The sequence below is a fragment of the Archocentrus centrarchus genome, chromosome 3 (genome assembly GCF_007364275.1).
Source record: "Archocentrus centrarchus isolate MPI-CPG fArcCen1 chromosome 3, fArcCen1, whole genome shotgun sequence".
NCBI classification, from domain to species: domain Eukaryota; kingdom Metazoa; phylum Chordata; class Actinopteri; order Cichliformes; family Cichlidae; genus Archocentrus; species Archocentrus centrarchus.
In genome coordinates this window covers 1,327,947-1,343,661 of record NC_044348.1, presented here as the reverse complement: position 1 = coordinate 1,343,661, position 15,715 = coordinate 1,327,947, and the positions used below count along the sequence as shown (strand labels likewise).

The 15,715-nt window shown below is 40.2% G+C and overlaps 1 protein-coding gene across 3 annotated transcripts in view; it reads right to left on the bottom strand.

Moving 5' to 3' along the window:
* Window positions 1-2,498: 2,498 nt before the first annotated feature.
* LOC115778123 (lymphocyte-specific protein 1-like) overlaps window positions 2,499-15,715 on the bottom strand; it is a 28,395-nt gene continuing 15,178 nt past the window's right edge. For all 3 annotated transcript variants that reach the window (XM_030726162.1, XM_030726163.1, XM_030726164.1), the window contains 7 exons: window positions 15,407-15,438; window positions 15,202-15,286; window positions 13,979-14,119; window positions 13,792-13,890; window positions 12,309-12,392; window positions 12,103-12,208; window positions 2,499-2,730 (listed from right to left, as the gene is read on the bottom strand). In XM_030726162.1, coding sequence (XP_030582022.1) covers window positions 2,705-2,730; window positions 12,103-12,208; window positions 12,309-12,392; window positions 13,792-13,890; window positions 13,979-14,119; window positions 15,202-15,286; window positions 15,407-15,438 — 573 coding nt within the window. In that variant the 3' untranslated portion in view covers window positions 2,499-2,704. The remainder of the gene's footprint in view (window positions 2,731-12,102; window positions 12,209-12,308; window positions 12,393-13,791; window positions 13,891-13,978; window positions 14,120-15,201; window positions 15,287-15,406; window positions 15,439-15,715) is intronic.

The window sequence follows — 15,715 nt, the reverse complement described above, 5'->3', positions numbered from 1 at the left end:
TTATTAGGTAACCACACATGTTTTTCTGTATTGCAGGGCTGTGATGTAAACAATACTTAAATCTGGGCTACAAACCAGTGATCCCAGCCTGGCTGCTGTCCGATGTCCGCCTCGACTGACTGAGTTGCCGTAAACAAAACTTACCACCTTTCTTCAGGTAGAGGTGGCTGTCGCCTGCCTGTAGGGGCGACACCTCAGCCATCTCAGGTGGCATGGAAACCCCCCCATCTGCCTTTGCAACACACACTGAAGAAAACAGTTTTATTTTTGGAGTAGCCACGGGCACTGTGGCTTGCTCCCTAAGGCTCAACTTCACTTCAGGACGGGACGGCCCTGTGGCACTCTGAGCCGGGATTAACAAGCAGAGAGCAGTTGGTCCCGACAGCCGCTCACTGAAGGTAAACCAGTCAAACTGGGTGTCTGTTTGATTGACAAGCTGGTGGTTCTTCATCAGATTCCTGACCCGTCGGCCAGGTGCTAACCTACAAAGGGCGCGTAGGATTTGATAGCAACACGTGCACGATGTGAAATGTTAAACGCATGATGCATATCAGAAATAATATCCGTGAGAAGGAGAGCTTGCAATGCAATGTTTAACATGAGTGTTTCTGCACAGTTTTGTGCTGTGACAGAAAAATGGAAGCATGAGCCAGTGTTTAACCACACCTGCACACCAACACATTTATTACACATATATTTTTGTCTAAATTACTCCTTCAATCTCCTTTCTTACACAAAATTGTTATTTGCTTCGCAGCTTATCCAAGAAAACACAAGCAACACCTAGTTACCTAACACTTAAAACTTCAGGTAAGTGTTTCAGATTCATGCAGCAGTCTGATAATTATCATACTCAGCCTCCATTTTGCTTAATTGAGTTCTTTAAAGATTGAGGTCATGACACAGTTTTATCTCAAAGCTAATCTTATACTTTCCTCTTTTGAGTTGCTGCACTGGAAGCCTCCCACGTCCAACCCCAGAGCCTTAAAAGGGGGTCTTCTCAAGTGTCAGCTGGCCTTCTTGTCACTGTGACAGCAGGAATCACTTTGACAACAGGAGTTCATGATAAACATTTGCACAAAACCAGCCAAACATCCCAAGGTGTTAAAATTTGAAGGCAGGGAGAACATTTCACAGGACGTCTGAGCTGCAATTTCTGTATTTAACACAAACCAAGTCATGTGATGGCCATAAGTTCTACTGCTTCTTTCAGACCGAACTGATGCTAGTATGACAATAAAAATTTAAGAGAAATCGTCACTCTGAAACACGAGGCTAAGCTCACATTAGGAGCAGCTCTGAGAGGATTTGGGCCTCGGATTGATTTCCAGCAGACTGAGGCTGTTTCAGTGAGTGCAGGACGGCAGGCAGCAGGTGCTCGGTGTCAGGATGTTTGCTCTTATTTCCCTCAGACTAAAATTAGACTGTGGACATTTTCTACAGCCACCCAAAGATGCTCCGGAGTTCAGGCAGAAAGGAAACAATTCAGCTCATACTCAGCAACACAGACTGCTCGAGTCATGACTGCTCAGGTCATAACAACAAAGTAAAGTAATCTCCAACCCAAACCTCAGCTGAATTATTTTGTCTCAGTTATGTCTCTTATTTCTCTGTTTATCTCTGTTTGCTGTAATCTTTGGCGCAGAAGAGCTGCTTTTATAATTTATTGTCTGATAATTATGCTTTTAGCCTTTGACCTCCTGTTTATTGTGCTTGGCGCAGGTGTGGCTCAGACAGCACCAAATGCAGGGCTTTTAGATAGATCATCAGTTCTTTTATGTGCCAAAGTTTCCCTGGGCTCGATTCTGAACCCTGTGCTGCTCCTGATGGCTGGGGGCATGACGTCCCTGTTGTGTGTTGTGTGTGTGGATGTCTGTGTGAGTGAGTAACACATTTCAAGACACTATAGAATCACAAATACTAAAAAAGTACATCAGTGGCTGATCAATTTTGGCTCCCTCTCACTTTTTAGACTTTGGTTGTGGACATTTGGTAAAGCTACCACCACCCCTCCCCTTGACATGAACCCGGTCACCCTCCTGTGTGTCAGTGATCTTCCTTTAGTTTACTTTTATTCGCTGCAGAGGTCATTTTTAAATCCAGCACTCTTCTTGAGAGACTATTTTCATAAGTAGTTTGTCATCAAAGTAGCCTTGCCATAAGCAAGGACTTTACATGCCTTTCTATTTCAAATAGTGACGCTTCTTGTAACTGTGCAGCATCTTCAGGACCCAATTAAGAAGTTTGAAACCTGCTAATAAGCCTGTTGTTAACTGAGCTCATAGTTTCCTAAACCCAGCTGCAGACTTGTCTCAGAGCCCATCAGCACGGGTTAAATCAGTACAGCTGGTGAGCAGATGAATTCTGGGAACACAGCAAAAGATGTTGAGTGCATCTAAGCAGTAAATAAATGGATGCAAAAGCAGAACATTCAAACAGAGACAGGACTGAAGAATCAGACATCAGCAATCAGTTTAACTGAATTTATTTAACTGTAGTCAAAGATGTATTCCATCAGATATCATTCACAGAAAAAATATAGTATAAACAGAGATAAGAACTACTTTTTGCTTCACTACATTTTACATTACAACAAAGTACCACAGGAATTAGAAAAATTGAAGCACTTTCCCAACCTTAAGGTTGAAATACAGAGAATAGTGAAGTGATAGTGGCATTGTACTATCATAATCCAACTTGTGTTTTACAAATCTTCATAGAATTGCTCAGCTGTGAAGAAAAAAAAAACATATCATCAGCGTTTACACTTTTAACATGAATGACCATTATCAAATATTTATTATCTGTAATTAATAAAAATAAATGGAGTGATGTATTAGGATGTGCCCAAGATTTCTGGCACTGAACGTGCACATTTTGAGTCAATTTGCATGTGTGCAGTGATTGAGATCATCATACTCTGCAGCATCTCATAAAAGCAACCTGCTCTGAAGTCTTGATAGTCCAGCTCCTGAGCCTTAAAAGGAAATGGCAAAACTGTTTCATCATCAGTGTCTTTAGCAAGGTGCTAACATCATTGTGAAACTATCTGTTTGATCTTTTCACAGATTTCTTTCTTTCTTGAAACTTTGGTTTTGTGTAATTACAAATATTGACCAAGAAAATGAAGGAACTCTTTTGTTGTATAATTTGGACCAAATTGTTTCTTCTTTACTGACTGATGTGTGCCACCTGTTTTGCAGTGTGAAATGCTGATGGAAGTCAGCTACGGTAATGGGCTGGAGGCTGACCTTTCCCAGCCGTATCCGCCGCCCTTATTGCCCAAACCAGGGAAAGATAATGCAAGACTTCAGAAACTCAAGAAGAAGAGAGCCAAGAAAAAAGGCAGCCTCACGCAGACGCCCATCCCCTTTCGTTCCTGTTTGTCGCCTGTCAACGAAGCAAGCACAGACCTTGAACACAGTGACCAGTCTAGCCCACCAAAGACACCAGAGTCCGTCTACATTGCAGACTCATCTGTTTCCGGTTTTCCTTTTGGTTCCCTCTATAGTAATTCTCCATCTGCATTCTCTCATTCTCAGAGCAGCCCGTATGGCCAAACTGGCAGCTTCCCTCCTCAATCCCTTGCAGCTTGTATCAGGACAACAGAAGAGCAGGTGGCTCCGCTGTATGAGTGCTCCTCTTTCTTATTTGATGATGCGACTCCTTTCACAATGCCACCCTGGACTTCACCACCCCTCTTGCCACCTGATAAGCTTAAAGCACCACCTCTTTCTTCTGCTGTCAATGTAAACATGACACTAAATTCCCATGGGTCAGTCACAACAGGCCTTCCAGTCCAAATGTCGCAGTTCAGCCCTAAAATATCAACTCACAGCTTGACCCTATCCCCAGCTGCCTCCCACAGTGGCCCAGATCCGGCACCTCCTCAAGTTGCAGAACAGGCTTCTGTTCCAGTGCTGCGATCAGTTTCCAACAGTTACACACAACCTTTTATTTCCTGCCAGAGGGAGAAAGATGCCGGTTTAAAGGACAAACCTCTGAGCCAGATATCATCTTGGACCGCCAGACCTACCAGTAATGGCCACTTTGTACCAAGCCACATGTCTCCTGAAGTAACTGCCTCAAAAATATCACTAGTTGAAGCAGTGAAGGAGACAAAGCCTGAAGCCACACAAACTAGGATCTACACGTCAAAGGCAACATTTTACGAAATCTCCAAACCTCCCTCTGTCCAAGACCTCACAGTAATAAATTCAGCCTACCATGGTGCACCATTATCTGCTGCATTCATGGAGAAAACAGCTGTATCAGTGGTGAAAACTGAGCAGAACACATTTTCATCCAGGACCCAGCATGGAAGATCTAAGACTCCTTCTTGCACGCCAAATCGAGTATCCACACCCATTTTTGAAATATCAAAACCTAACCCACTTTTATTTGCTGCAAGTCCTGCTTTCAACTCTTCCCAAGATATTCAAGCACCTGCTATCCCCAAGGAGGCTCCAAGACACAAATCGATGATTCAAACTAGTGCCATTAGTAAACCCCCAATTGCCACAGAAGAATGCAGACAGACTCATAATAACAACATGTCTTCTATCAAGCAAGGCAGCAATTACAAAGAGATAGACATTAACAATTTAAGTGTTGCCAGTTCTGAGATATGCCATAAACAGAACATGACTGTATTTGACATCCCTGTGGTCAAACCAACACCAACAGAATTTGTCACTCCAAAACAAAATACAGACCAAGTTTCTGAAAATGAATCTTCATCACTGCCAAAAGTTCCATCATTTCTTTATGTATCAAAGAATCCCAACCCAACACCAGTGGCTTCAGTCCAAATACCACCATGTCCCAGCCCTGTGCACACCGCCTATCGCCCTCCTGTCATCGAAGCACGCAAATCTTTGACGTCACTATTGGAGAGTCAAATGTCATTAGCAAATTCAAAGCCCAAATCACGGTCTACATATTATGGTCTGACTCCAACTGAGTATGCTGCCTATGGTGGAATTAGGACTATTACATCACATCAAAGCCCCGTACCCCCCAAGAATAATGAAACCTCTGCAGATAAACAACACTCAGATGTATGTATAGATGGCTCACATATCTCAAAGCCAGAAAAACAGCTCAATGGACATGAGGTTCTACCTTCTTCAGTTCACGGTTTACAACCTGTGTTGTTTCCGAAAGATTCTGAGCTTCCAGCTGAACAGGTCTTTGAGAAAAATCCATCTGAAGCTCACAGTACTGGAATGCAATCACTTAAAACATCTAACGTGGACACAGTAAAACCTGAGCTTCCCCTTGGCTGGGCACAGAAAACAATACAACAATCCCCAAGTGATGTATCCACACCAAAAGCCTCATACTCTGAGGCTCCAGTACCAATACCTAAAGCAGGTGAGGTACACACACAAAGTGTGGCACAGTTTTCTGTAGAGGCAGCATTAAAATGCCTCACTGATAACAATGATTTGTCAGGTTCTTCCTCAGCCTTTGCGAAAGCAGATCTAAATGCAGGAACACACCCTGAAGCAAAAGTGATAAATTTTATGGAAAATGGTTACAAGCCTAATAAAACACCTCCACTTTCAAAAACTAATAAAAGAGACCAGTCAGGAAAAACAGAGATAGCTCCGACACAAACTTATCATACTGCTCATGGAGTCAGTTTGCCAGCAGACAATGATTTCAATGTCCAAATCAATGCCAAGCCTGTGAAAAACCTGGCTGACTGTGAAAACCCATTAGTTCAAACTCCTGCCACACAGATAAAGCCCAAATTCTCTGAGAGTGCCATCATAAATGGTGAGTTCCACTTAGAAATGCAAGAATCCACCAAACTAGTTTCAGAACCCCCGTTGATCACTAAAGTGACTGCTGAAGCCACCCTACACAAACAAATAGAAGAGGTCAGACCGCAAACTAAACTGTGCAATGAGGTTAGGCTGCCCACTAAGACAAATGCGGGGAACACTTTGCCTTTAATGGCAGAATGCTTCCCTGACAAAGCAATCACTGACCTGAGTTTTTTAAATATATATCCTAAGGAACCATTTATCACAACCACAAGATCTGTGGTACCCCACGAGCCTGTCACAGCATCTGTATGTTCTGCTCAGTATAATATCTACAAAGAACCTTTAGATGAGCAAAGCCCTAAATTCATTCAACCCCCCAAAGCGGAAACTCAAGTATACAGACATCAACCAGAAGAGAATAAGAATCATTTGCCCACATTAGGTGCACCAAATATGTCTGTAAATGCAGCAACAGAACCTAAACTCTCTGCCCAACATGCCACTGCAACTCAATCACCCAAGATTTCAAACAAAAGCTTCCCTTTAAAGACAGACTCATTCAGCGCACCAACAAAACAGCCTCAAATGTTACCAAATATTAGTGAAATTACAAACACCCAGACTACAGGATCCAATGGCCAAGGTAAAGATGTTCAAGTAACAAGTTTCTACACAAACTCTAGCAGAGTAATTGGAGACACTAAGCTAGCAACTGAAATCACCCTTAATACTAAAGATGCAGTAATACCCAACCAAACAAATACAGAACCCAAACTGCCAAACTCAGCAGTTGACAAAGTACATCCATATATCATCAGTGAGAGAACTGGTTTACTAACTGGCAATATGCCAATAGAGCATCTTCCTACAACACCTTCCAAAACAGAAAACATTCAAGAAAAGCGTGTATTTGATACAAAACAAGCTGATTCTAGTCTTTTAAAAGGAACCACAGCAGTTAACATGCCCTTAAATGAAAACAAAATATCCAGCAAACCAAATGCAAACCAGCCGAGCTCTTTCACAGATGCAGTTTCACCTAGATTACTAGGAAATCTAGAGACAATTCAACAGGAAAAAGCACACACAAAACACTTCCAGAACAGCAATACTCGTTATATTCCTGCCGCTGAAAGCAAAGTCCCGGACAGGCTTAATGTGGAAACTGTCCTGCCAGTGATGGCAGATGCAGTAAAGACTGGCAAACGAACATTTAATGCTATACAAGCTTTGCCTCCCAGCCCTACGATGAGGTGTCTCACGCCAAAAAGTCCACAGATGAAATCTGAGAGATTTGAGAGTCTAACTGCAGTAAAGCCAGCCATCAATACAACATCTATTTCTGGCTCTGTTGATGGTGAACGGTTTGGCAAAGCTTGCTCTCTTTTTGAGAAGAAATTATCTGACACACCTGAACATCAACTTGCTATAAAAACTCATGTAAACTCTGTAATATCTAAGGAGACAACTTCCCTTTGCACTGGTTATATTGCACCTAGCACATCTGTGGAAGAGCAAACTACACAACTGGCAAGATCTAGTCAAATCATTGGAAACAATATTCAGGCTGTGAATTTGGTGAGCTCTCAAACAGTAATAAAACACTTTAGTTCTGTCCCTGAAACAAACACATCAATAGAAACTAACATATGTACTGTAAATTCTCCAACAATCTCTTATGGTACTTCGAACAAACACCCTGCTACAAATATTCAGCCGTTTAATGAAGCCACCACTGATTTAAAAGCCCCACATAGCCATAATACAGCAACTAATCGTTCCCCTTTACCAGAGCGAAGATTGTGTGGCACACCTAAACAATCATGTACTCCTACATTACCCCAGTCCGCTCAAATCCCTGTTAATTTAAATCATGTTACAGAAATAAATCCTACACGTATCACTATGAAAGATCAGATAAACCCCCCCATTGCAGCTTTTCAAAATAATATACCTACTAGTACTGTCCAGCCTCTCGCTATCTTAGAGAATATCTCAAAACCGGAAATAAAACCACTTACAACTAATGATACTTTAGCCGTTGAGGTAAAAGTACATTCCCCAATGCAACAAAAAAATTCAAATTCAGGTCAAGAAGGAAAGCTCCCCTCACTAAACACTGAAGCTAGTGTTCCCACCCTTGACAGCTATCCTGTTTTAACTAGTGGACCTACTGCAGACGCAAAAGCTCCTGTTAAGCAGGTAGCCCCAAGGCCGTCCTCAGGTGTAAAAACAGAATCCTCAAAGTCTCTCCATTTTGCGGCCCAGGTTAGCTCACAGACCATTAGTACTGAGCCTACGACAGAGCAACCGGTAGAGATCATTTCTCCTGCAAAGCCAGCAACAGATACTGTCATGAAACCATCCATGATTAAAGCTGATGTGACTGACTCTGCCACTCCTGCCTCTCTGCCTCAGGCCTCAATCTCAGTCACAGCTCCATCCCCAAACAGAGGAACGCCACCGCTATCTCAGCAAAAAACTGGACTCAAAGGCAAGGATGTTCTGAAGTACAAACCTACAGCTGCACCAACAGAAACCCCGGTTGGCGAACCCTCCACGAAGTCAGTGACATCAACTGCATCTTCAACTGCTGACAAGAAGCCTGTTACAGCAGAAACATCTCCTTCATCCACTGAGCAGAAAGCAGCCCAGAAGCCAAAAGGTCTTAAGGGTAAGCTCAGTGGTTGGACACGGCTGAAGAAACATATGGTCGTTGAACCAGAGGAACCTACGTTTCCAGAGCCAGAGGCCAAACCTCAGGTTGATTCCAGTGGCGACGATAAGAAAACAGATCTAGTCGATAACAAGTCATTAGGAGACCAACATTATCAGGAGGTAGCTACAAACAAAGAAGGTCCTAAGGCGCTGAAGATGTGGGATGCACTCCTCTTTCAGATGTTCTCTACCAAAGAGCGAATTATGCACCAGATCAGTGCCAACAAGAAGGATTCAGACAAGAAGTCTTCTAAGGATAATCAGGCAGAGGTTCCTTCATTTGTCAATCGCCTGCCAATTTTACTGTATAGCCCTCGATTTGATGCCAGGAAGCTGAAAGAAGCAGCAGAGAAACCGCTCACAAAAATAGCAGCGGTGTTTGAAAAGGGGCTGATAAAACGGAAATCACAGGAGGAGGAACGTAAAGACTTCAACAGAACAGCCAAAGGGTTTGGTTCAACAAAAGCTACAGATGTGTAAATGATGGAAATGATGAAGTGATTTTTTCTTTTTTGGTGATTTGTAAATGATGAGAAGTGATTTGTAAATGATATATCTAATGGCTAATTCATAAAATAGGAAGAATGCTTTGGAAAAAGTAGTAACACTTTGTGGATCTATATTTGGAATGGTGGTAAAGGCTTCACAATGATTGCTGCTGTTTCACCATGTATTTGACCCAAGGCTGGAACTAAATCATGGCTGTGGTGCAGTTAAATGTTAGAAAGTTTGAAAAAAAAAAAAAATCACATGAAATTTATTACATGAATTTGGTACTCAGATTTGGCATTTTCATTAGATGTGGATAACACAGGTGTCTAAATTGGTGTCTAAGTGAACTGCTCTTAGTGGTCAAATAATCCAGGTTTAATACAGAGGTGCTATCTTTGCTTTAAATTAGATTGTAACTTGATGAAAAAGATGAAGCAAAAATGGGGGGAAGATTAAAAAAAGCAACATTATAAACTCTCAGTCTACTTGGGTACTTTTTTGTTTTTTTTCATTTGATTGTGGCCTAGTTGTAGTTTTAAATGATCTTACTGTAGATTGTAGATTTGATTGTTTTGCCATGCTTGACCTTTTTCTATTTTTCTAAACAAAGTAAGGCTTCTAGTATACACCGCTGGCAGGCAGTTTTTAACCTGTGTAATAAAAAGGGCTTTTACATTCCTGCAACAACAGGACAGATGGATTTTGAAAGAAGGCATACTGAGACAAACGAAGGTTCAAAGTGTGGTCAGAATAAATTTAGGTTTCTGTAAGTCATGTATTGTTGAAAAACAGGCATTGGTTTTCAAGCAATAACCAGTGTAAAGGTTAGCATACTGTAGCGCTGGGCAATAAGAAAAAAAAAATCATGTTAACTATAAGAGCAATGATTAGTTTATGGTTTTAGCCATGCTAGCTGTAGCAATGCTTTATTGGGCCATTGGTCTATTGGTTGTTCTAGCCAGAATATCATCAGCTTTTATATAAACAGACAATTTATTTTTTGGAACATATTAATGTCCCTGTTAGACCATCCTCTACCGTTGTTATCCTCTGCCACAAATACTCATGCTCAAGCCAGAGGATTTTGGACTTTTATCTTCATTAGGTCCAAACTTTAGTTTAGCCAATATTCAAATACCAAAGTATCATCCATGATGGCTTATTAACAAAAGCTAGCATACTAGACTAAGATGATAAGGACATTAAACATTATACCTGCTAAACTTATGCATTGTCACATTGTCACAATGTTAGCATAGCTCAAACACTGCTGTGCTGCTAACAGAGCTTCTAGCATTGCTGTAAACTTGTTTTTTATAATACTTCATTATATATTGCTCAGGCTGGGGGCATCCCAGAATCCAATTCCTGTTTAACCACTTTTAACACATAATGTTAAAGACTCCAAGCTCCTCTGTTAGCAAAGTCTATGAAAGCAATTGTCATAACATCAAGTTATGCATATGAAAGTATGTGGACATTTTTCTGTATGAGCATGTTGGAGAATGATTGTTGCCACCCAACCATACTGATATGATTAAACTATCTCCCCCCAGCGAGGATTGCTTTCCTGCATTGTAGTGAATTGAGTTCAGGGCTTCTGAACGATATTACTGAGACTCGACTGCAACAAGGATGTAGAAGTGAACACTGGTAAATGGTGATGATGATGATGATGATGATGATGATGATGAGAGTGAATAGGCTTGATGTAGGAAGACAAACTGAAGAAAATGGAGTGAAGACTAGATTTGTGATATTTCACACGTCTGTAGGATTGTGTTGCTATGGTATGCTAGTGTCATAGTTGTTTTGTTGAATCTTTCTGTCACATTACTGGCATTCAGAATCTATTGTTCACCATCATGATGTGGCATTTCTTCATTGAAGGGGACTTAAAACCCATAACCTAAAACAACCCCATTTATTACACTGATGTCTTTGTGTGATTTTTAAAAATGCATAAAGTGTTGTGAAACCAGTGCGTCTGCCCCCTTTTTTCTCTGTGGAAATACTGTAAAATACTGTTTTTAACAGGTGGCACATCACAGCGCAGTGCTGATTAGAAGTATTATTTTATATTTCTATTATTGCAGCTCATCTAAATTTAAAAACCAAAATGAATAATGTGTTAGATCGACTCTTAATATTTAACTTCCTTACTTGGTTCCAACTGAAGATGTAAACTTTAAGTAAGATTCGTGCTTTCTGATTTTTTTTCAAAATCATTAAAGGATTTTCTGCCAAATAAATAACAAGATGGCTTTGAAAAATATGATGCAAACAGGTGGAAATGGAGACAGTGGAACGACTATTTGAAGGGGCGCATTAGATCACATTTGATGGTCTAGTGATCATTTCTGAAAGTGGGCTCTGGCAGCGAAACAAAATGAGCATTTGAGTAAAAACAGCAAATCTTTTGTTTGTCAGACATTTTGGTTTAATTCATTTAATTTCCAAACTTGATGGTAAATATCGTTCATGACAATCCAGTTTTAATGTGTTGTAAATTGATTTTTTTTTTCTTTTAAAGATTCACACAATAAAACCTTTAGCCAGCTCTCCACATTTATAAAGTAAAAATAAGGTTTGTGGGGTAAGCCACAGCTGAGGAAAAAAGTCATTATGCCCCCCCCCCACTACCATTCTCTGAATTATAAAATGAATATAAAGATGGACTCATCATTACTTCCTCCCGTTGTTCAAATATTAAGCTAGAATATCATGCAAATGAGAGCAGAAACCGGAGTCTGTCTTTTTCCATGAACATTGCACCCACAGAGTTGTCTCACTCGAGCCCAGCCCACAGTTACAACTGCTCAAACTTGTCACCAGTGGGAGACAGCGGCACCCACTTTGATGTTATTTTAGCTTCACTTTAGGAGAGCAGACATCCATGTTTATATAAAATTGGACAAAAGAGCTTCTGTGTTAAATCAGTCCTTAATATATTCCTCTTGAAGCTCTTCATTTTCTGTAGGTTTTTTTTTTGATATTATTTTATTAAGCTAGATTATAATTAATGTTTTGGCTGCTGTGACACCATAATTTCCCAGCATTTTTGATAAAAATAGTTTATCTTATATCATGACGATTAGTTAAAGGCCTTTCTCACCTGACTGGCAGTTTACGTCTTCACTGCAGTCGCTGTCCGCAGAAACCTTCTCATACTTGCCGTGACCTGTCACCACAAACTTATATCTTTTGCCAGTGGAGCTCTCCTGCAATTCAGTCAGTAAAACGGTGCTCATCAAGACAAGTTTGAAGACAGTAAAGCCTGTATTCCTGCCAATAAACATGAGTAACAGAGAAATTCATCACCTTTCCTTCTTTCCCAGATGATAACGTGTCTCCAAGGCTCTCCCACAAATTTTTCTTGTTTAAAACACCACCGGGTTTGATTTCCTGAAAACAAGAACAGTAAACAAACCACAGTTTGTCATCTCTGCCTGAATGACCAACACGTGGAAGCTGCTGATGTTGCCATGAGGGGGCAGACTTTCACCATCTACCCTGTTAAACTGAACTTGGCTGATTTACATCACCATGAAAGGAGGCTGGAAGCAGAGACTTGAAGCAGGACTGAGAATCGTGTGTAGTGAAAGAAGCCATGAGACAAATTCATAGCACCAGATTTATAATGAGTCAGAGAATAGAGGAAAAAGCAGAAATTATAGAACTGATAAGAATAAGCTAAATTTATAGTGAATGACAGCTAAGTTAGAAATTCTATAAAAATATAAGTATCACACTTATAAATAAATAAATGAGAGGAAAGACAATAAACCTGCTCGACATTTTAAGATCAGAGGATGACAGAACAATTTAAAAATGGTGTTTTAATTGCTGCTGGCAGGAAAGGCTGCCATGTGGGAATAGCTGCATGCTCTTGATGTCAAGTGCTCTGAGTGTGGGAAACAACAATTCACATACCCAAAGCCTTTGGCAGTGAAAGATGGCACACACATGAAGAGCGGGGCTAAATTTGATTCGCTTTCACCAAATACTCATGACATCATCTGCTTGTAGTTGGCAGAATTTATCGTTACTTTTGAAATCAAACGATTGTGCTTCTTTCCAATTTCATTATTTAGTTTCTTTTTCTTTTTATTCTTTTTCAGCATTCACATCAAATGAATCTTCATTTGTCTCATTTATTTATTTAGAGCAGTCTGAAGCCTGAGTCTTAGGCTCACAGGGTTTATTTGTACATACTGCACTGGCCCCAATATGTGATGCTATGTTACCACTGTAACAGTATATACATTTGACAAAAATAAGACCAGCCTGATATGTTTCAAGTTAAACAGCTGGCAGAAAATAATCCGATTTACAGAAACGTCTGTAAAAGAAGAGATCGTTCTGTAGGAAAAAGAATTAACTACTAGCTCGTTGAATAAGGGACATAGTTTGTTCCCTAATTGCGTTTTTTAAGCTGTGATGATCCCTGAACAAGAACAGGCTCTTAGAACCTTTGACATCCTCCTGAGAGGATTACTAAACATGGAAGCAGCAGAAGTGATCTTAACAACCTGGTAAATTTGAGATCTATGAACCAACAACCACCCAAACTGACTGTATGTACGGGATTGAGCAGCACCGCCTGCATGCATTAAAATCATGAATTAAGCTGCTGGGTAGATAAGAAATAAAAAGTACTTGTTTTTCCGTTTCTTGAGGGAAAAAAATATAAAGACAGAGTAAAATACTTTGGACAGCTGCTTTAACATGAGGACAGCAGTGCAGAAAAATTGATTTAATCCTTTGAGTTTAATACAAGGAGAAAAAAAAAAGTCTGACTTACTGCTGGTTTGGAGGGTGAGCTGCACCTGCTTCCATCGTCACTCCCTTTCACCCACTGGTTGATGAGATCAGCGACACCCACCTTTAAAACATCTGCATCCTGAGAGAGAAACACATGTATATGAACCTGAACAAAGAAGGCATGAGTGCTTATGTTTATTAACAAATCAAGCCATGTTTCCTTCAACCTTCGGTGGTATGATTGAAGTGGGGTTTTGGTTCCAGGCGTCTCCGGCCTCAAACAGGTTCTTCTTGGATGCGACTGGTTCAGTGGGACCTGTGAGGTCAGTCAGAGCCTGACAGCCTGATTTGTTTTCCTTTGATGAGAGCTGAGGAAAATAGGGTTGGATTTAGAAAGAAAGAAAGAAATGGTCAGTGCTGAGAATCTGGTGAGGAAAAGGTGATTCTAAACTCTTTGAATGAGGAAACACATAGCGAGAGCTACTGCAAAAATTACTGTAATTTTTTTGTCTTCACTGAGAAGTGATGATGTTTACCTTACACATACACAAGAATAAAACTTGGCCAATTTTGGCTTGATTTTGCATCCTTCACTTTAATATTTTTACTTCTCATATAAACTACATAGAAGCATGGTTTATAGTTTAATGAGGAAGAACACTGAATGTAAACCTTTTATTATTAAATAGAGAGCTGGAGCCTGTCCCAGCTATCACAGAGGTACAGCCTGGACAGGTCACCAGTCTGTCACAGGGCTAACACAGAGATAAACAACCATTAACACCTCTGGGCAATTTAGAATCACCAATTAACCTGACCCCAGAAACTGCATGTCTTTGGACTGTGAGAGGAAACAAGAGTACCCACAGAAAACCCACGGAGACACAGGGAGAACACAACATGGTGGATTTGAACCCCAAACCTTCTTGCTGTCAGGCAACAGTGCTAACCACCACACCAACATGCTGTCCATTATTAAATATATAAACTCAAATTATTGAACTTATTGGCAAAATTGGTTACATTTTTAAATTTATTTTTGGCATTTTTAGCCTTTATTTGAATATAGAAAAGAACAGAATAAAATAGAATGTATACAAAAAGAAAGTAAATAGAAAAAATATCTACATATAAACATGATGTACAACTGTGGAGCTTTTGCCACACAGTTTACCTGCTCAGGTATGTGAGCACTGTAACAAACAGTGCACTAAATAATTGTAAAAATTATAAGTTTTTACAAAGCAGTATGTTTAGCATTAATTGGTGCCAGAAACAAGCAAACTGATTACATTTAATACTTATCTGTTTTTTAACCAAATGTTAAAATGACCTATGAGTCCAAAGTCTGCTCTGAGGTTTCAAGTAATAAGTCTGTGGAATCTGTAAATGATTACAAAACAATTATCCCACAAATATCTGCTCAAACACTCTTTGAATGTGGCTGTACCTCGAGGGCATGTGTGTACTGCTCCAGCCTCTTGTCAATCTTGGAAACAGGAAGAGGAGGCAGTGTCTTCTTTATGTTGCTGGTGCTTTAGAAGAATGCATAAACGATCGGATCAGTGATGGTGAAAGTGTAATTCTGCCTGATTTTAGCATGAAAAATCAAACTGTTGTGTGCATTGTCTGTGTGTTTTATAAGTCAGGCTTACCTTTTCCTCAGAGACTCAGTTCGCTCTGTTATCTGAGCAATAAAATGATAATCAACAGTTAAAACTATTTTTTAAACAATTTGTTAATGAGTTTGCTTCTTGCGTCTTCTTTCATTACAGTTTCCAGCAGCAGCTGTTCAATACTTTGCCTGGTAGACCTTTTACAAAACACTGCAATCATTCTTTAGCAGACAACAGAGGTAACAAAGGTTTACCCTTTAACAGAAATCCTTAACTTTCTGAGGTATAAATCATCATCAGTGACAGCCCTAACTTTAATCTTAGCCCTTATGTCCTGACAATCAGGGA